General features: G+C 39.8%; 1 protein-coding gene and 1 non-coding gene across 3 annotated transcripts in view; one reads left to right on the top strand and one right to left on the bottom strand.

The window, feature by feature from the left end:
- TPK1 (thiamin pyrophosphokinase 1) overlaps positions 1 to 16,101 on the bottom strand; it is a 319,082-nt gene extending 302,981 nt beyond the window's left edge. Inside the window, exons 1-2 of one of the 2 annotated variants that reach the window (XM_045792418.2) lie at positions 16,044 to 16,101; positions 15,128 to 15,186 (exon numbers count right to left, since the gene is read on the bottom strand). In XM_045792418.2, the coding sequence (XP_045648374.1) occupies positions 15,128 to 15,170 (43 nt within the window). In that variant the 5' untranslated portion in view covers positions 15,171 to 15,186; positions 16,044 to 16,101. Of the gene's footprint in view, positions 1 to 15,127; positions 15,187 to 15,565; positions 15,723 to 16,043 lie in introns of those variants that run through there. The other variant, XM_045792417.1, reaches the window with a different exon arrangement.
- LOC123789695 (U6atac minor spliceosomal RNA) lies at positions 11,359 to 11,483 on the top strand. Its single transcript, XR_006778866.1, has one exon. It is a non-coding gene; the product is annotated as a U6atac minor spliceosomal RNA (small nuclear RNA).
- Positions 16,102 to 19,278: the final 3,177 nt, after the last annotated feature.

Below are 19,278 nucleotides of genomic sequence, written 5' to 3'. Positions count from 1 at the left end.
CAGCAAGAACTGGAGAGTATGCACTGCCAGCAAAGGTGCACCGAAAGGGACAGTATAATACACTGCTGCTGGACATACAACTTGGTGTAACATTGCCGGGCAGCCACCTAGTAACATGTACTAGAAATTGTTGAGGCTCAGGTCTTTGATTCCGTAATTCTACTCCCAGAAATTTTCATTCAACATATAATCAGATGTAGACTAAGATATATATCTATCTCACAGCAGTAATTACAAAAATTTAAATATGTAAAATAACTTAAGTAGATTTCCCAGCTTAAAACAGGTTTTCCAAAAGCCCTCACGAAGTTCCCATGTCCTTTCTTCGTAATCTACTTAATACCCGGGTTTCCCCTATGAGGTCTCTTATCATAGTGCACTCTAATTTCTGATATGCTTGTCCCTTTGCCCCCCTAGGCTATAACCTCCAGAAGGCTTGTGCCACAGAATTCAACTGTGTGAATTTAACATAATGCCACATGCATAGTAGGCACTCAAGTGCTGGCTCACTGAATAAAATGTTACACAGCCTAAAAATACCTATGTATTTCCTCTATGGAGAGGAGTAATAATCATTAAACAACATCAAAACAAAAATATTATGAGAAAAGCCTCAAGTTACCATCCCAACTCTATTGACAGAAGATCAGGACCATGTGCAGGTATGTTGAAAAGCACACAGGCTGCCAGCAAAGGGGACATGCACGTCAGCTACTGCTGGCGCGCACAGGCACCGCAGTGTCTGTCCGGTGAGCCATTCTTTGCTGCTGTCTGTGTGCGGGACACATTAGCACACTGTGCATTTCTAACGAAAATGATAAAGCTCAAAAGAAAACCACTGTACGCAACTATAGCTTAAAGGAAGTTCTGGATAACGATAAACATACTTAATTGGATGGAGAGTTTTTAAATTATTTTAAAACAGAATCTGATGTTTCTTAGGCCATGCTTCTCAAACCTTAAAGAGCATGAGACTAATGTAGGAGGCTTGTTAAAATGCAGGTTCTTTATTCTGTCAGGCATTCTAAAGTGAACCTGAGACTGCACTTCTTACAAGCTCCCGGGTAAAACCAATCCTGTGGGTCTGGGGATTTCAATCTGAGTAGCAAGTTCTTAGAAATTTCTAAATGAAAAGAAAGGTATGCAGAGCTCCATTTTCCTGTTTTGTGGTGGTTGTTTTCAGGAATCCTAAAGCACCTATCTCCTCTCATGATTTTTCAAACCCTTCCTGGTTCAGGATTCTCAATACCCTGCAGAAACTGCAATTTAAAATAATGGGAAATGGAAATAAAGAGGGTCATCACTACAGATCCAATGAGAATTAAAAGGATCTAAAAGGAATACTATGAACAACAGTATGCCCCCAAATGTGATCATCTTGATAAAATAGATCAATTTCTTGAAAAGACACAATCTGCCAAAACTCACAGGAGAAGAAACAGATAATCTGAATAGGCCTACATCTATTACAGAAATTAAGTCCATAATTAACAACCTTCCAACATAGAAGGCACAAGACCCAGATGGGTTCACTGGTGAATTCTGCCAAACATGTGAAAAGGACAGGATGACAATTCTACAGTCTCTTCCAGAGGATCAAAGCAGAGGGAATGCTTCCCAACTCATTCTGAGGCCAGCATTGCCCCAATGCCAAAAGCAGACAAAAACATTTTAAGAAAACTACAGACTTATCTCTCTTATGAACATAGATGTAAAATGCTTAACAAAATATTAGCAAAATGAATCCATGAAAAGTATAAAAAGAATTATACATGACAACAAAGTTAGATTTCAGGTATGCAGGGCTGAGTCAACATTCGAAAAACCAATGTAATCTATCGCATCAAAAAAGAAAAATAATAGGATTATAGGACTATGTGCAGAGAAAACATTTGAAAAAATCCAACACCCATTCACCATAAAAACTCTCAGTAAACTAGAAACAGAGGGGAACCTTCTCAACTTGATAAAAGACTACATACAAAGTATTTACAGCAAGCATCATACTTAATGGTAAGAAACCTGAAGCTTTCCCAGTGTGGTATTGGCAAAAGATTAGACAAATACAAGTACATCAGTGGAAAATAATAAGCCCAGAAACAGACTCTCAATACAGTCAACCAATCTTTTGACACAGGAGCATAAGCAATACAAGGGATCAAAGATGGCCTCTTCAACAAATGGTGCTGGAATAACCGGACATCCGCAAGCAAAAAAGTAATTTAGATGCAGATCTTACTTACATCCTTCACCAAAATCAACTCAAAATGGATGCAAAATGCAAATCAATAAAACTCCTACAGGGCAACATAGGAGTAAACCTAGCTGTCCTTAGGTATGGTTAGGCCTTCTTAGACACAATACCAAAGGTACAATCCACGGAAGAAATAATTGATAAACTGGTCTTCATTAACATTAAAATTTCCTGCTCTGCAAAAGCCAATGTCAAGAGAATGAGAAGACATGTCACAGACCGGGAGAAAATATCTGCAAAAGACATATCTGATAAACGGTTGTTTTTCAAATACAGAAGAAACACTTAAAACTCAAAAATAAGGAAAAAAAAAAACAAAAACCCAATCATAAAATGAGCCAATGACCTTAACACCTCAACCTAGGATGATACACAGACGGCAAATAAGCATATGAAAAGATGTTCGACATCACAGCTCATCAGGAAAATGCAATTTAAAATAACACTATCACAGACGCAATAACAAGCCTATCATGATGGGCAAAATCTCAAACACTGGCACCACCAAATGCTGGTGAGGACGTGGAGCAATGGAAGTCTCACACTGCTGGTGGGAACGCCAAACAGTACAGCCACTTTGGAAGACAGATGGGTGGTTTCATACAAAACTAAACATACTCTTACCATATGATCCAGCAATCGTGCTCTGAGACATTATTCAAAGAAGTTAAAAACTTATGTCCACACAAAAACCAGCACACAGATGTTTACAACAGCTTTTTTTTTTTTTTTTTAAAGATTTTATTTATTTGACAGAAAGAGAGACAGCCAGTGAAAGAGGGAACACAAGCAGGGGGAGTGGGAGAGGAAGAAGCAGGCTTCCAGCAGAAGAGCCTGATGTGGGGCTCGATCCCAGAACGCCGGGATCACGCCCTGAGCCAAAGGCAGACGCTTAACAACTGAGCCACCCAGGCGCCCCCAGCTTTTTTCATAAATGCCAAAGCATGGAAGCAACCAAGAAGTTCTTCAGTAGGTAACTGTATAAACAAAGCACAGCAACTCCAGACAATGGAATATTACTTAGTGCTAAAAAAGGAAGGAGCTATCAAGCCATGAGAAGACGCAGAGAAACAAATGCATCATCAGTTAAAGAAGTCCTTCCCAAAAAGCCATATACTGTATGATTCCAAGTTACGACGTTCTGGAAAAGGCACAAAACTATGAAGAAAATAAAAAGCTAAGTGGTTGTTGGGGGTGGGAGGATTTAGATAAATAGGCAGAGCACAAAGACTTTTAGGGCAGTAAAAACACTCTGTATGATACTATAATGATGGATATATTTTATGCATTTGTCCAAATCCACAGAATGTGTAACACCAATATAAACTATGAACTTGGGAGTGATTATGTAGTATCGACGTGGTTTTGTCAATTGTAACAAATGTCCCACTGTGGTTGGTGGGTGGTGATAACAAGGGAGGGCTGTGCATGTACAGGAGGCATATGGGAAACCTATATAACCCTCCTCTCAATTTTGTTGTAAACCTAAAACTACCCTAAAGAAGTATATATATAATATATATATTACATAAAGCATTCTCGACAAGAACACCTGATTTTTCAGGAGTAGATTACTGATACCCATACTGGGTTAGTGGATCTGTAAAGTAGGAAACTAAAGAAAACTGCTGGTATATCTTCCAGCACATAGAAGAGCTCCTAGTACAGGCACTCAAGCAATCATTGCACAAATGACTATAGTATTTAGCCTGGAAGAAGAGGAAAAAAAAGAGGAAGAGTCTGGTTAAGGTTTTTCAGTATCTGAAGGTAGCTAAGTAGAAATCGAGTGAAAGCCTTCCATATAATTACAGTAGGAAAATAAGAGAACGAAAGGTCTATTTCAGCCTATTTTAAATATACATTTTTAACAATCAGTTGTCCAATAATGGTATATGTGTTCTCAAACAGACAGAGCCACCTGACCACATTCAAGCAAAGAAGCCAGATGGCTATCTCAGAGGGACACTAAGGAAAACATACCTGCCCTGCAAACACTAGGTTTCCTAAAGTTGCCCCCCACTCGCTATGCATAGAAATCACTATTCACAACATCTTCACTAGATTAGGAATAAATTGCAACAGCAGTTTTCCCACTTTTGAAAACGAAAAATAAAGTTGCCTTAAGACACCAGCCATTGGGCCAGAAGCCACAACCTTACATATGACCTAAAACTAAATCAAAAGCTTAAATTCTCTGGAAGTCATAAAAACAAAAGAAACTATTCCACTGTGATAAATGAAGACCTTCAAAGACAACGGTGTGATCAAGATATAGGAATACTCTTAGAATGAAATCCATTTGTTTGAGCATCTGTTTGCCACCTACAAAGAATAACTCTTTCTGATGGATTTAACCAAGGAAAAAAGATAATAAAATTCATTTGATGGGACGTTAATGCACAAACACACCTCATTTTCCTAGAAAACCTCAAAAGACATCTGGTGTTAATGTATCAAAACCCACAGAGGTTTTTTTGGTGTGATCAAGCCATAACATTTTAGCATTGTGAATATTAAAACTGCCCTCATAACATCACTTGGTATTTTCAATGGTTTACTTTTCTGATAATGCTACAATGTATCTATTTACAAGATTTTTTTTTTTAAAGAATTAAGATTATTTTTACACTCACTTTGGAAGCTTTAGCTTCTAGAAGCATGTAGCTATTAAGATGCTAATATGGAAAGATGAGGTGGGGATGCTACAGCGACTTAATACCAGTAAAACACAGGAAACTGATTCTCTAGATGATGTGGAAAAGCTGGCTTATAAAGTTAATGAGATATTACTTAAGGCAAAAGAACCAATTTGCCCATTAACAATGAGGACAAACCAACCATTTCTGTCATCAAATAGAATGACACTAATTAAAAGGACAAAAACTAAAGCAGATATGAAAATTAACTAAAGTACAGGAAAAAGTTCAACTACATCAAACACACGAAGTGAAGTTACAGCAGCAAGTCTTAGCAAGTTAGAAATATATATAAGAGAATAAAAAGAATTCCGACAATTATATGAGTTATACACCAAGGAAAGTGCGACTAGTCAAAGGAGTAAATTTCCCATTGAACATTTAAGAGACTTCACAACTACCTGGGATGGATTTCTAATATAGCAGGAGAGTAAAGTGAAAGGATTAATCCCTGAAATTCGAAAATCCACTACTCTGACTCTTAGATATCTTAGCCCCAGATAACAAAAATATCACAATCCTTAAGCAGTAGCTTTAGCCAGAGGTTTCTTGGCCATCCACAAAGTTAAAAAATAAAAAATAAAATAAAATAAATCCCACAAGTATTCCAAGTTTCAAAGCAGGCATAGTGCTTTAATTTAAATAACAAAAACACCATGCTGATTTTAGGAAAAATATATAGTCAGAAATCCCAGGTTTTAATCCCAGCTCTATCTCCAATATCCGTTTCCAAAGGCTTCTCCTTAGGAAAGGAATATTTTACTCCCTGTGTATGAAGTATATTCCAAAATTATGAGTCTATCAGTTGCTTTTTGATGATATGAATAGTGACAAATTTTCAATACATAAGTATCACAAATCATCTTTAAATACAGATCAAATATTTCTAAAGAAAATTTAACATCTGATTTCAGATGCACTGCAAGTGTAACCTACACACTGGTGTTTGAAGATTTAGTACAAAAAATGTCAACTATTGGGCGCCTGGGTGGCTGGGTCAGTTAACTGTCTGCCTTCACCTCAGGTTGTGATCCCAGGGTCCTTGGACTGAGCTCCGTGAGGCACGGTGCAAGGGGGGGGGGGGTCCCCTGCTCAGTGGGGAGTCTGCTTGTCCCTCTCCCTCTGCCCCTCCCCCTTGCTTTTTCACTTATGCTCTCTCTCAAATGAATAAATTTTTTTTATTTTTTAATTTTTTTAAAAGATTTTATTTATTTATTTGACAGACAGCCAGAGAGAGAGGGAACACAAGCAGGGGGAGTGGGAGAGGAAGAAGCAGGCTTCCAGCGGAGAAGCCTGATGTGGGGCTCGATCCCAGAACGCTGGGATCACGCCCTGAGCCGAAGGCAGACGCTTAACTACTGTGCCACCCAGGCGCCCCGTATAAATTTTTTTTAAAAGTCAACTCTTGCATTAATAATTGCTTATTCTGATTACATATTGAAATAACATTTTAGGTATTAAATATATAAAATTAAGTTCACTTATTTTATCTTTTTAATGAGGCTACTGGGAAAGTTTAAGTTACATACGAAGTTACATTTCTATCGTATTGGATGGCCTGCTGCACGCTGAACTCTTCACAGTAAGGTTTGAAAATTATTTTTCTACAGCAGCTACTGAAGTATGGCTCATAACAGGTACTCAAAAAGCACTAAATGAGCTTTATATAGAAGCATAAATAGCAACTAAGGAGACCAAAACTGACTTTTTGATTCATATACCAGCTATGTTCTGCTGGAATGACATTAAAAACCTCTCTTGTCTAGTAATCATGACAATTCTGAAATAGGGACCAGGACAACCCAAAAAAATTTTCAGCTGAAAAAGTAAACTGACACACCTACTTTGTATGGGGCTGTGTGATGTCCTCCCAGAATTCCTGCTGCAGTCCTATACCTGTACCTCAGGATGTCACTGTATTTGGAGATAGGGCCTTTCAAAGGATAAAGTAAAATAAATCATATAGGTGGACCTAATCCAATAGGACTGATATCTGTATAAGAATAGGAAATTAGAATACAAGTAACACGCAGAGCAACCGGCACTCCGTGAGGACACAGAGAGAAGGCAGGCATCTGCAAGCCAAGGAGAGAGGCTTCAGAACGAACCAAAACTGCCGGCACCTTGATCTTGGGCTTCTAGCTTCAGATGAGGAGAAAATAAATTCCTATCACTTAAGCCACCCAGGCTATGGTACTTTGTGGCAGCCCTAGAACACTAATACATTGTTCCAAACACTTAAAATTTTTCCAGCTTCTGAGTGGAGTTCTGACTTTAACACTTAAGTTACAAATTCAGTTCCTCACTCACACTAGCCATATTTCAAACGCTCAATAGCCACATGCAGCTAATGGCCATACTACTGTACAGCACAGACCTAGCGAGAACACCAAACCAAAAACTGCCAAAAAAGGATGCTTAAGTAGTTGCGAGATATAACCAAAAAACGTGTTCTTACTATATATTGAAGCATGTTTCATCTTTAATTTTAAAACAAAATGCAAATGCAGAGGATTCAAATCCACCTTGGGAAGGGAGTTCATAGTTTAGAGCTTTATTCGGTACACCTAAATGTCATCACCAAGGTTTCTCGAGGTGTATCCATTGTTGCAAAATACAGAGAACTACTGACGTAGGTGGCCAGGATACATTTATCAGTACAAAAAAGTCAGAATTCTAGGTATGATTTCCCAGAAATTTCCCAATTAGCCACTGGTAAGTTGGAGAATGCTAATAATCAGCTGTAGATTTTATCATGCCTCTTGTCAACTTAATCAGGCATTTTCAATAAAAATTAAATTCCAGAAATGTTAAGAGATGGCATGAATACTATACTGCATAGGATATTCCTGGATTCATTACCATTTAACCATGAGGCATCAAAAAACTATGTCCACTATTAATTTCATGCATCTATAATAAAGTTCAAGAAGTATTGAAGAAAAATACAGAATTTAGGAAACAAAAAAATTGTTCTGCTAGACTTGCCTAACAGGACTGAACACGTTTACTAAAATAAGTAGCTATCTTCTTTAAGAATTAGAAAAATAAAGGTAGAGGGGCACCTGGGTGGCTCAGTCGGTTAGGTGACTGACTCCATCTCAGCTCAGGTCATGACCTCAGGGTCATGAGATGGAGTCCCAAGTCAGGCTCTACGCACTGGGCATAGAGCCTGCTTAAGATTCTCCCACTTTCTCTGCCCCTCCCCACCCCCCCACCTTCAAAAAAAAACAAAACAAAACAAACAAACAAAAAACTACAGTTCAAAACGTAATCTTTAGTATAATAAAGTTCATCTACTGGAAAGTATTTTATATTTGCATAGAACTTTACTTCTTAAACTGGCTTTTTATACATTATCTTAAATTTGCCCAAGGACTTCATGTTTGGATATATTCTTAGTTTACATAAAGAAACTAAGGCTCTAAGTGACATGTCCAATGTCACTTAATTTGTAAAGGACTACAAGTCAAACCTTAGTCCTCTAGTTCCAAAACTTTGTATAGGCTTCACCCTATTAAAGCATTAAAACTATGCCTACCACAGTGTTATGTAAATGTTATAATAAAAATTTTTAATACAATTACAGTGACTTGATCAAGTGTGTACCAACAATACTTAAAATGGTAATTAAATTCAGAATAAATCTCAACCATGGTAATTCAGTTTAGAAGAAATAACTCCCGAGCGCATTATGGTCACAGAAATCTTTTTAAAATTTAAATGTATATAATCTTCTCGCAAAGAAATACCAAGTGATAGATAAAAGGCTTTCTGGCATAAAATTTATTTATGATGATAAAATTAGGTGGGGAAAATAAAACGGAACTTCTAAAACTAGAGTTTTTTATATATTGTTTAAGCGAATAATGCTTCATATCTAACTGCTATATTTTTTACTCCATCAGATCCATTTAAGAGTGATATATCAAAGTGAGTTAGAAGGTGAATACCCAATGTTAAGGGGGATTTAAAAAGTGAGGAACAACTGAGCTAGATTTAAAAAGACTGAAGAACAAACAGGTTATCCCAGTTGGGAACAAGCAACTGGAAGTTATTTTTGGAACAATGGGAAAATTTAAATATGGACAGGTATTATGAAATTTTAGGTAGAAAAAGTAAAGTTATGAACTGAATGAAACAACTTACAGTATATTCTCATTTAGGTTTAAAAATACTTCACTGTATAATTATACACAACAAATATCTGGAGGGATACAAATATAAACACACACACCACTTACACACACACGGCAATTACAGTGGTAATCTCTGAGAGGCTAGAATATGGCACTATTCCATTTTTTTTTTACCTTCTAAATTTTTTATAATGCATATGTACTATGTTGTAAAAATATAAAAATTTAAAAATAACACCAATATTTTTATTAAGCCAGAAATAAAAATCTCTCAATCTGCTGTGTCTTACATTTGTGAAATAAGCACATGTGAAATAAGATTGTGAAGATGGCTTGACTCTTCACTTTTATTTTAGCTCTCAGGTGTGTAAAATAAATCAACTTTACTTTCAAACATGGAGTTCTGGATACAGGCTTCATGATAAAAAAATGAAATGATCACATACACTGAAGAACAAAGACAAAAAACGTCCCTATTTATAAAAATATTCTGGAAAATCACCTATATTTAGAGAGTTTAAAAGAGCAATTGTATACCCATACCAATTAAATATTATTCATCATGAATTAAAACAAAAATCTTTAAAAAAAAAAAGGAAATGAGAAAAATAAAAATGTTTGTATTCTTGCTATTTACCAGTGTTAAAATGCTTTACAGGTAGTCTTAAATCTTCCCAAGAACTGTCCTTGAAAACTCTCATTCTCTGTATATCACTGATGAGAAAAATCTTAAGAACTGCATCCAGAATATATAAGAAACTCCTGCTTGGCAATCATTTTCCAATACTGTATACATATATCAAATCATTAAGCTGTACACCTGAAACTAATACAATATTATGTCAATTATACCTCAATTTTCAGAACAAAAACAAACTACAAATTGATCTTTTTTTAAAGATTTTATTAAGTAATCTCTACATCAAATGTGGGGTTTGAACCCACAACCCCAAGATCAAGGGTCGCATGCTCTACCAGCCAGGTGCCCCTACAAATTTATTTGTAAAAAAAAAAAAAAAAAAAGGAAAGATGGAGTACCTGGCTGGCTCAGTCAGAACACTGACTCTTAGGGTCCTGAGTTTGAGCTCCATGTTAGGTGTGGAGATTACTTAAAAATAAAAGGAAAGACCCCTCTCTCCCCCCAGAAAAAATGGCAAGAGTCATAAATATTTCACAAAAGATCTGCAAAAGGCCAATAAACACTTGAAAGATCAGCGTTCTGTCATAAAGGAAATGTAAACTAAATCAGAGATACCTCTAGACATCCACCAAATGGCTAAAACTTAAAACTAATTCTAAGGATTAGAAAAAAACATTCTAGAGGATAAACTTAGCATGAGGTAAGGCAAGAGTATTAAAGCTGGAACAAATGGTCACATTAGTAAACATGGGTAATTCATGTGGCTTGGGCACAGAAAGGGAAAGATAAAAGATGTTCTGGAAAAGTAGTTCGGAATCAGAACTCGGAGTGTCTAAGTCCAAGAGAACTTTAACCCATGTTTGATTAATAAACCCATGACTCAGATGTCAGCTTTGTAAAGAATGTTCCAATGGGGTAAGATACAGAAACTTCAGAAGCATTTCTCTCCTACCCTGCATTATATTTCTCTATCCTCCACAATCTGATGTTACCCTCACTCCTCAACCAAAATCTCCATCTGCACTCTCCAAGTTCTCAGACCTTTCTCTTTACTCACCACCAGGGGAGCTCACACCTGGTCAGAGACTGCAAAGAGCTTTCACTCAGGGCACATCACCTGCGTTACTCTTCTGCCTCCCCGGGGCTGTTCTCAATTTAAATCCAGTGCTTTTGCAGAGGCACAGCTGAGGTCTACCCATCCATGATTTCCTGCCTACTCCAAACTGGCCTCATCTCCTTCCCTGGAGTCCCTACCTTCCCTATGGGGGTTCCTATAATACATAATTCAACATCTAACTAGAAACCGTATTACTTTGTTCTCAACTCTCCAACCAGAACATAAACTCATGGACAGAAGGGATCACGACTTCCACTTTTGTACCCCTGAAGCACCTACTACTGAAGAATGTACTAGCTAGTTGTCAGTTCCTCTTGGTAACAGAAGTGCAAACATACCCTTGCATCCAACAATTCCATTTCTAGGAATTTATCCTACTGATATATACATATACACACACAAACATGATCAAAGATATGCATTATAGATAACAATAAAAACTAGAAATAACCTAAATGTCTATTAAAAAAGACTAGTTCATTTGAGTCTACACCGCCTATTAAAAACTTGGGGTGTTGTATGAAAGGAAAAGATGGGTACTCCCCTTGACAAGGATGGATGAGGCCCTCGGGCCTGACAACAAGCATACATAAGGTCACTGCCACCTACTCTGTGGCATCTAACTATAGTTTGTTTTTTGAATCGCTATATTGTACACCTGAAACTAATTATGAAACACTGGAATTAAAGTTAAAAAAACTTGGGATACCTATACATATGGATCATACCATAGTAAGTGAAAAAATTTGCAGGAAAAGGGTAAATAGGTCCTACCTTATTTATATATACACACAATTTACAAAAACAAAATTTTAGAATGATAATCTCTGGTAAATTGGATGGACTTTTAAACTTTAGAAACACTTCGACTTTGTTGGAAAAAAAAATAGAACACATACAATGTAGTAAAAAAAAAAATTCACTCATTGCCCCAAAAGAGTAATTTACAAAACAATTTATAATATGAATCCGTTTTCCTTAAAACAAGACTCATAATATGCTGAGGTATATATACCAAAATGAATATTTAGAACATATGCCAACAGTTAATAATGGTTATTTCTACAAGAGGGATTACAGGAAACTCTCATAATCTACATTAGTTGTTTTTCTTTAAATAAGCATTTACTTTAGTTACCCTCACCCACCAAAAAAAGATTAAAAAAAAAATCTTTGAGCTAGCAATCCCAGAGAGAGAAGCATTTTCGTCCACCTAGCAATTAGTTAAGAGAACCAGCCTAACTGTTGGACAGCCCACTGTATTAAATCTGAGTAAGGATTACCGGTAAATCACATCTACAAATCAGATTCACAGGAATGACTGATTGATAAGCTATTTCTCTACTAGGTAAGAATTAAGTATCTGTTTGATGAAGGGAATACTGCTCATGTAAAGTTAAACTTAAATATTTGCTGAATCACTGCAAAAGGCAGGCATTGCCCTGGTCTCTTCTAATACACTGTTCTGTTTTTAAGTCCCCCTTCAGTATCTAGAGACAACCACAAACTTGCCTCAGGCATTTGTTTCAAGGCCAAGGCCCGAGATGAGACAGAAATCCCTACATACTTTCACCCTCCGTGGAGAAAGAAACTACGAGAACCACTAAATCACAGAGAATCCCCGTAGAGCACTGGATTCCGTCTTGGCGGATCTGTGTTTCATAAAGGATATTATAGTTCTTAGAGTTACTCTATATGCCCTGCTCCAGCGAGGAGCTTACAAATGTCCGAATTAACGAGTCCAAGCCTTCTCCACTAAACCTTTTATAAAAACATAGCAAGCAGAATTGCCTGTTTTTCCTACAGTCTATTGCTCCAAATATTTTCCCATCTCAGCACTGACCCAGAAATCTAACCGCCATTTCGTTTTGCCCTTGGACTTACTGCTAAACAGCTTATCACTACTGATGCTAAGTGCTTTATATGTATTATAACAAATTTATACTCAACAAGCCTGTTAAGTATTCATATTTTATCCATGAAAAACCTGAAATACAAGGTCTGATAACTAGTGCTAAAAAGAAAACTACAGGCTCAAAAATGGAGTCACTTAGGGGCGCCTGGGTGGCACAGCGGTTAAGCGTCTGCCTTCGGCTCAGGGCGTGATCCCGGCGTTATGGGATCGAGCCCCACATCGGGCTCCTCCGCTGTGAGCCTGCTTCTTCCTCTCCCACTCCCCCTGCTTGTGTTCCCTCTCTCGCTGGCTGTCTCTATCTCTGTCAAATAAATAAATAAAATCTTTAAAAAAAAAAAAAAAAAAAAAAATGGAGTCACTTATGCCAGGCCAATCTAACTCCAGTTTCAACCTCACCCAGAAATGTAGTCTTCAGTCAGGAACTCTCTGGTCCGCACCAATGAGGTTATCTGTTACGTGGGCCTTTCTCCATCTCCCAAAGGAAGGTGACCTCACCCCAAACAATCCTTTTTTTCCTATTGATTTCTTAGTCCCACCTTTGGGGGGGGGGGGGGGGAGGACAAACAAAAAAAAACCTTTCCCTTTCTGTAGCCCTTTGGAGCTCCCCTCTACTTGCTAGCTGGGATGCCACCAGATTTCATGAATCAAAGCCAATTATATCTTTAAAACTGACTCAGCTGAATGTTTGTTAACACTAGTAAATAGTGGCAAAACTAGGGTTTAAACCCAGAGATTGGTTCCTCAATTCCAAGCTTTACTATACTGCACTATCACTGGGATATATTCTTTTCAACCTAGAAAACACTAGAAATCTTCATTCAGACGTTGCCCCTCCCCCCCACAAAGCCAACAACAACAAATCTTTTAGAATTTCTAAAAAAAAGTAGGTTTTATTCAAGCCCAAGTCAGGACAGCTGTCCTGGATACACAATCTTCCCAAAGAAGAGAGTGCTCCAGCAAAGGAATATCTGGTGTAGGGCTATACACCGTTTTTCCGTAAAAAGTTACAAATAATTAGATAAAGAACATTTCGGAAAGTTGCAGACCTTATCTTAAATTTCTAGAATATGCAGTGCTGTAGGACTTTAATCCTATGGGATACAGGGAAGTTTCTTTTTCTTATCTTTTGTGTTCAGATGCTCCTTTTTCATGTGTGTGTGTGTTTTGTTTTCTGTTTAACAAAGCAAATGTACAATATGTGCTCGGGGCACAAAAAGAGCCCATGCTTTGAGGTTCTGCAGTCTGACCTCAGTAAATGTTAAAGTATGGCCAGCTTCCCAGGGAGCCCAGAAGCAGGACCCACAAATATTAAAAGCTGAAAATTTCCTTTATCACAGTAAAGCACTTAGGTTTTCACAACAAAACTGAACACCAACAGGCCACCTGGATCAAATGTTCACTCACGGAAATGCTGTTTGGCTACCACTGGGTTACTACAAGCTTTATTTAACAAAATGTTTGCTACTGCTTTTCTCAACTTTTAAAAGCTCTTTGCAGTAATAATTAACATATTACAGTAATCAACCTCTTAACCAAGTCAAGATTTGGACTCAGATTCTAGTTCTGTTACTGCTTTCCTTCACTTGCAAATAAGATAAAGGGGTGCGTGAAAAACTTAGCATAGTAAATGCCTGACTGGAGAAGCAGAAGTCAAGGTCCCCTACTTCTATTCTTTGTTTTACCACCAATACTTCCAGCATGTGGAACAAGTGGACACCAAATCAAATTCAATACTCTAACCAGACCCACTTACTCATGTGTCTATAGGAAACTTAAAAACATTAAAGTATGCATTCCGTTTAAATTTATGAACTGATAAAAGTTCTACACCACCAAGAAAAACTGGTAAAGAAATTGATTTAAGAAATTATCACCTGTCAACTACTACACATGAGAATGAATCTAGCTTCACAATAACTCATCTCTCCCATCAATAACCCTGTGAATTACGATAATTTGAAACTTCAAAATAAAAATCGAGTGTTACAGCTTTAAGACGTCTTGTATGGCAACTTACTACCATTATGACTAATCTTAAGCCCTCTGGCTGCCAAGGATCTGCGACGTTCGAGGCTAGGCTACCGTTGCACGTGGCGCTCACTCTTTTCCAGGTGGAACGCATCGGGTAAATCAAGTCACTTGGTCCTCACAACTCCCTGTGGCAAGGACCGAGATCTATCCCTGTTTTTTCAGGGGAAGAAATGGAGGCAGAAGAGAGGTTGGGTAGTATGCTTAAGGGCTCAGAACTCGGGAATCAGAGGCCGACTGGAAACCTTTCTGGGTCTAGAGTTCGGCCCTTTTAACCTTTCAGGGCTCCGAGGAGGGGTCAGGTCAGTGACACTGAAACGTGGACAAAAGTACAGTACCGGTGGAAAGCAGGGGTTCCAACGGGGTAAAGGCATGCTCCATATCGGACTACAGGCCTCTGCATTAAAACAAAAACAAAAACAACGCCACGTTAGAACGTCTCCTATCTTATTAAACAGTACTGAATTCTCCGGAACACCGGCCGCTTGCATCCTGCGCTCCCGCGGCGGCTTCCGGGCGGAGTTCGGAGCGCATGGACGCTGGGGGCCCGGCCGCCCGGCACCGCGGGGAGGAGCCAGGAGGGAGGCCGGCCTGCGGGGCGCGCAGGGGCCACGCGTGCCTCCGGGAGCCGCTCCCTCCTCCCTCTCCTCGCGCACCGCCACCATCCGGGGACTAGGGAGCCGGGGGCTTCCGCCCCCCTCCTCGCGCTGCCCGCCCCATCCAGCGGCCCGCGCGCCCACATCGCGGGCTGCGCGCTGAGCGGCGGCCGCACTTACACAAAGGCGGGTGGAGCCAGCGGCGAGCGGAGCGCGGGCGATCGACCGCTCCGAACTCAACTGAGAAGCCTCAGCAGCAAGCACCAGACGCTCGCAGGCTTAAGTAACGGGCGCGCGAGGCGGCCCCGCCCCCTTCCGGAGCCGTGGGCCCGTGCGGGCCGCGCGTCCCCGCCGAGCCGCGCGCCCCCGGCGCCGCCGTCTCCCCGCGGTCCGCCCGCCTCCTTCCTGCAGCCTTCTACGGTAGTCCTGCCCGCCAGCTGGCTGTAGTGTGTCTGCCCAGCGCTCTTCGCTGGAAAGCAAGCAGCAGCTGCTCCATCACCTTTCCTCAGCGTGGCTTCACAGCCAAGCAAATTTCCCGGTTTTCCAGAGTCCGTCCTCCCGGTCCTCTTTCTCTCTGATCCCGCTACCTGCCTGCATCTGAGCACACCTGCCTTAGTCCATTGCCTGCCAATTAGAAGAAGAATTGTCAATTACAGACCTCAAGAGAAGAATCTTCAGCAGGAAGGAAGTAACAATCACAGGCCCCAACCGGAAAAAGATGTTTGTCGCATCTCTTAGCAACCCCAGCAAACCCGGCCAATGAGAAACTCTCGGAACGCTGAACTCTTTTCTCCAGTGAACTTTCAGTTCAAAGCAACCCTCCCAACTTCCACCTTCTTCCCGAAATAACGGTCCTCTCCTTTGTAGGGCTTACCTATGGTTTTGCCATAGCTTGCAGGTCCTGAATTGCAATTCTTCGCTATTCCGAAATAAACGCGTTTTGCTGACCCAAGAACTTACTGTTTTATCTTTCAGGTCAATAAAGTTTTAGTTGGAAGAAATTTTAAGCCACCTACTTGCAGCTCCATTTGCTCCTTAACACTTTTAGGATGGAGAGCTCACTCTGTTGCCACGCGGCCTTTTCCAAAACTGAGCAATCCTAATCGCCAGAAAAATTCTTACTTTAGGCAAAAACCCCCTTCCTGTACCTGTCATTGTTCCTCCCCAACTCCCAGGACCATCATATGTTAAGAGGGATCCCTGGTCCTCATAATCATCTTAAATGTATTAGAGAGTAGAAAGCAAGATGGAGTCATTCATATCAAACAGTGACCTATGTTAAGCGTGATTTATGCAGCCAAAGATGTTGAGCTAAGACCAGATGTCACTGAAAATAGTACAAACTGTGGATACTGATTACCAGCCAAACCAAACGAGGTCTGCAAAGGCCCATGTCTAATTAAATTCCTTTAAAAAGTGAGGACCTTTGCAAGAAACTGTCAGACTTCCTAGATAATGATCCTTTCACAGCTGACCACATCAAAAAGGTATTTGCCACCCAATGCCCTGCCCTGTTGATCTTTGAACAGAGATTCTCCATGGGCTTGAACATAATAAGTAACAAGTACCAAGAGCTCGCCCTGACTGGACTGAGACCTTAGCTCAACTGCACACTCCCAGACTCACTTCGACTTTGGTTTGTTAACTTCCTACACCTTGTTGTATCTTGTTTGTCGGGTGACTTTGTCTTATGCTTTCCTTCGTGTGATGTGTGAGAAGCGAGATTAAACATTTAGCAAAATGTCATTGAGTTTGAAATCCTGAAACTGCTTTACAATTATGTTAATCTTGCTTTATGACGGAATAAAGCTGCCATTGTGGAAAGACATAACTCATGTGCACACCTCCGTAGCGTGCTCGTGACAACTACCTAGACTTTACCTTTCTTAGGCTAAGCTCAATTCTCTCAAGGTTGTAATGTGATGTGATTTTTAGACTCTACCATCCTGGTTCCCATTCTCTGTATTTAATGTTGCTCATAAATTGTGGTTCCAAGAACTAGTGAGAACTGCACATTTCTCAGCACGAAGCAACAGACCCCCGCAAGACTAAGACAGCTGACCAACTTCTAATATGACTTCTAGCTGCATAAGCCCTGTCCCTAGATTGACCCCAGAGCTGTTCCTCCCACCCCCATAAAATGCCTGCCTGAGTATGCTTGTCAACAAAAAATCCTGGAATGCAAGGATCTGGCCAGAGGTAAGGAAAAATTGCATTATCATGCAGTTTGCAAATAGGGAAATGCAGCCTTCAGCTACAAACTAAGATTATGCTCTGAAGGGGAAGGATTAGGCTTAGGTTAAATAGGCAAAAACACACAAATTCTGTGCCTTTTATGGAACCTGGTTAGACTCAAGTCCCAAACTACTAGTTTCAGGAGGATACAGCTCGGTGTTTCTGGTGGTGGTTTCAGTATGTGGCAGCCATTGGAGAGCATGAAGCAAAGGGTTACAGGAGTCTTTTTGCAAAATTTGCAGAATTTTGTGCAAGTTGGACACCTTAGGCTGTGTGACTGGTTTTGTTCCTCATGGTCATTAGGCCTGCTTAAAATTTTAGTGTTTCCTCCTGTCGCATCAGGGAACCCATCCTGTCTATCAGCTGTTACTTTCTAATTTGGGGGGTATTTTGTTCCCACCCTTATGGCTGCCAGAATTACTGTTTGGGCTAGCCAACACCTGATGACAGGCCCGGACCTCTCAAAGGGCTTACAATTGTGACATGTATCTCTAGCAGCTCAGAAGTGCCTCTTTCTCTCTCCTCCCTCTCTTTCTCTCTCTCTCTCTCTCTCTCTCTCTCTCTCTCTCTCTGTCTCCAGGACCTAAGAGCCATTTCTTTGGAATATAATCATCAGGAGGGATAGGGCCTCTGTTTCCCAATCTCCGTTGGGGGATAGAATCCTAACTTCTAGCTCGCAAACAGAGCTGTCTTGATCACATTGACACTGACCAACTCTTTGTAATTTTTCACTTCTCTGAATCTACTAGGTCCTCATCTTCTCCCTCCCTTCTTCTTCCTTTAAAACATCCAAATCACTTTTGCACAAAACAGAATGGAACTCAGCTGTTTCTCCTACTATCTGCTGTTACTAAGTAAGATCTGTTTTAGCTGCTTTAACTAATATCTGACTGTTTATCTCACAATGTTCCAGGTGTAATCCAACCATAGAAAAGTACAACATTGTCTGTGTTCCTTCACTTTTTTAGCTACCAGATTAAATAGAACTCCCAGGTGTTTTTCATATTTACCTCCCTTAAGCCAAACGTACACCTATCTCATACACAATTTTAAACCAAGCTGCTAATTAAATATTATGAGTTTGCAATCACAGTTGGGGCCCAGAGGCCATTTCAACTATGTCACCTACTAGCCGTGGGACATTGAAACTTCAACTTCCTCAGGTATGAGACAGAAACAACGTTGCTTACTTTGGAAGGGTTCTGTAAGGATCACATGAGTTGGTAGAGATAAACACCTGGGCTGGCGCGAGCACATAGAGATTTGTGGCAAATGTTCGCCCTGCTCCATCAACATGGTACTCCACATGGATCTTGATGACGTCACTGTTTATAGCTGTAGCCTACATCGTTGCCAAGTTTTTATGGGTAATCTAGACCAAGTGTCTCCCAAAATTGTTAAGAAGAAAATTGAAATACTTAACTACAATAAATGTCAAAGTCCACACGTTTAAAGATGCTACCAGTGAAACTAAGAAGACAACAAACTAGAGGTGGAGTGAGAATATTTGCACATATAACAGACAAGTGGTTGCTCCATCTAGACGATATGAAGAACTACAAATCCATCAGTAAAAGGCAACCAAAACAGTGAAATAATGACCAAGCATATCTATAGGCAAATTCCAGAAAATATTCACAAACACGTGAAAAACACAA

Source organism: Ursus americanus, chromosome 3 (genome assembly GCF_024610735.1).
Source record: "Ursus americanus isolate L20-20 chromosome 3, mUrsAme1.1.p, whole genome shotgun sequence".
Classification (NCBI taxonomy): domain Eukaryota; kingdom Metazoa; phylum Chordata; class Mammalia; order Carnivora; family Ursidae; genus Ursus; species Ursus americanus.
The sequence above is the reverse complement of the archived record's forward strand: the minus strand, read 5'-3'. Positions and strand labels throughout refer to the sequence as shown.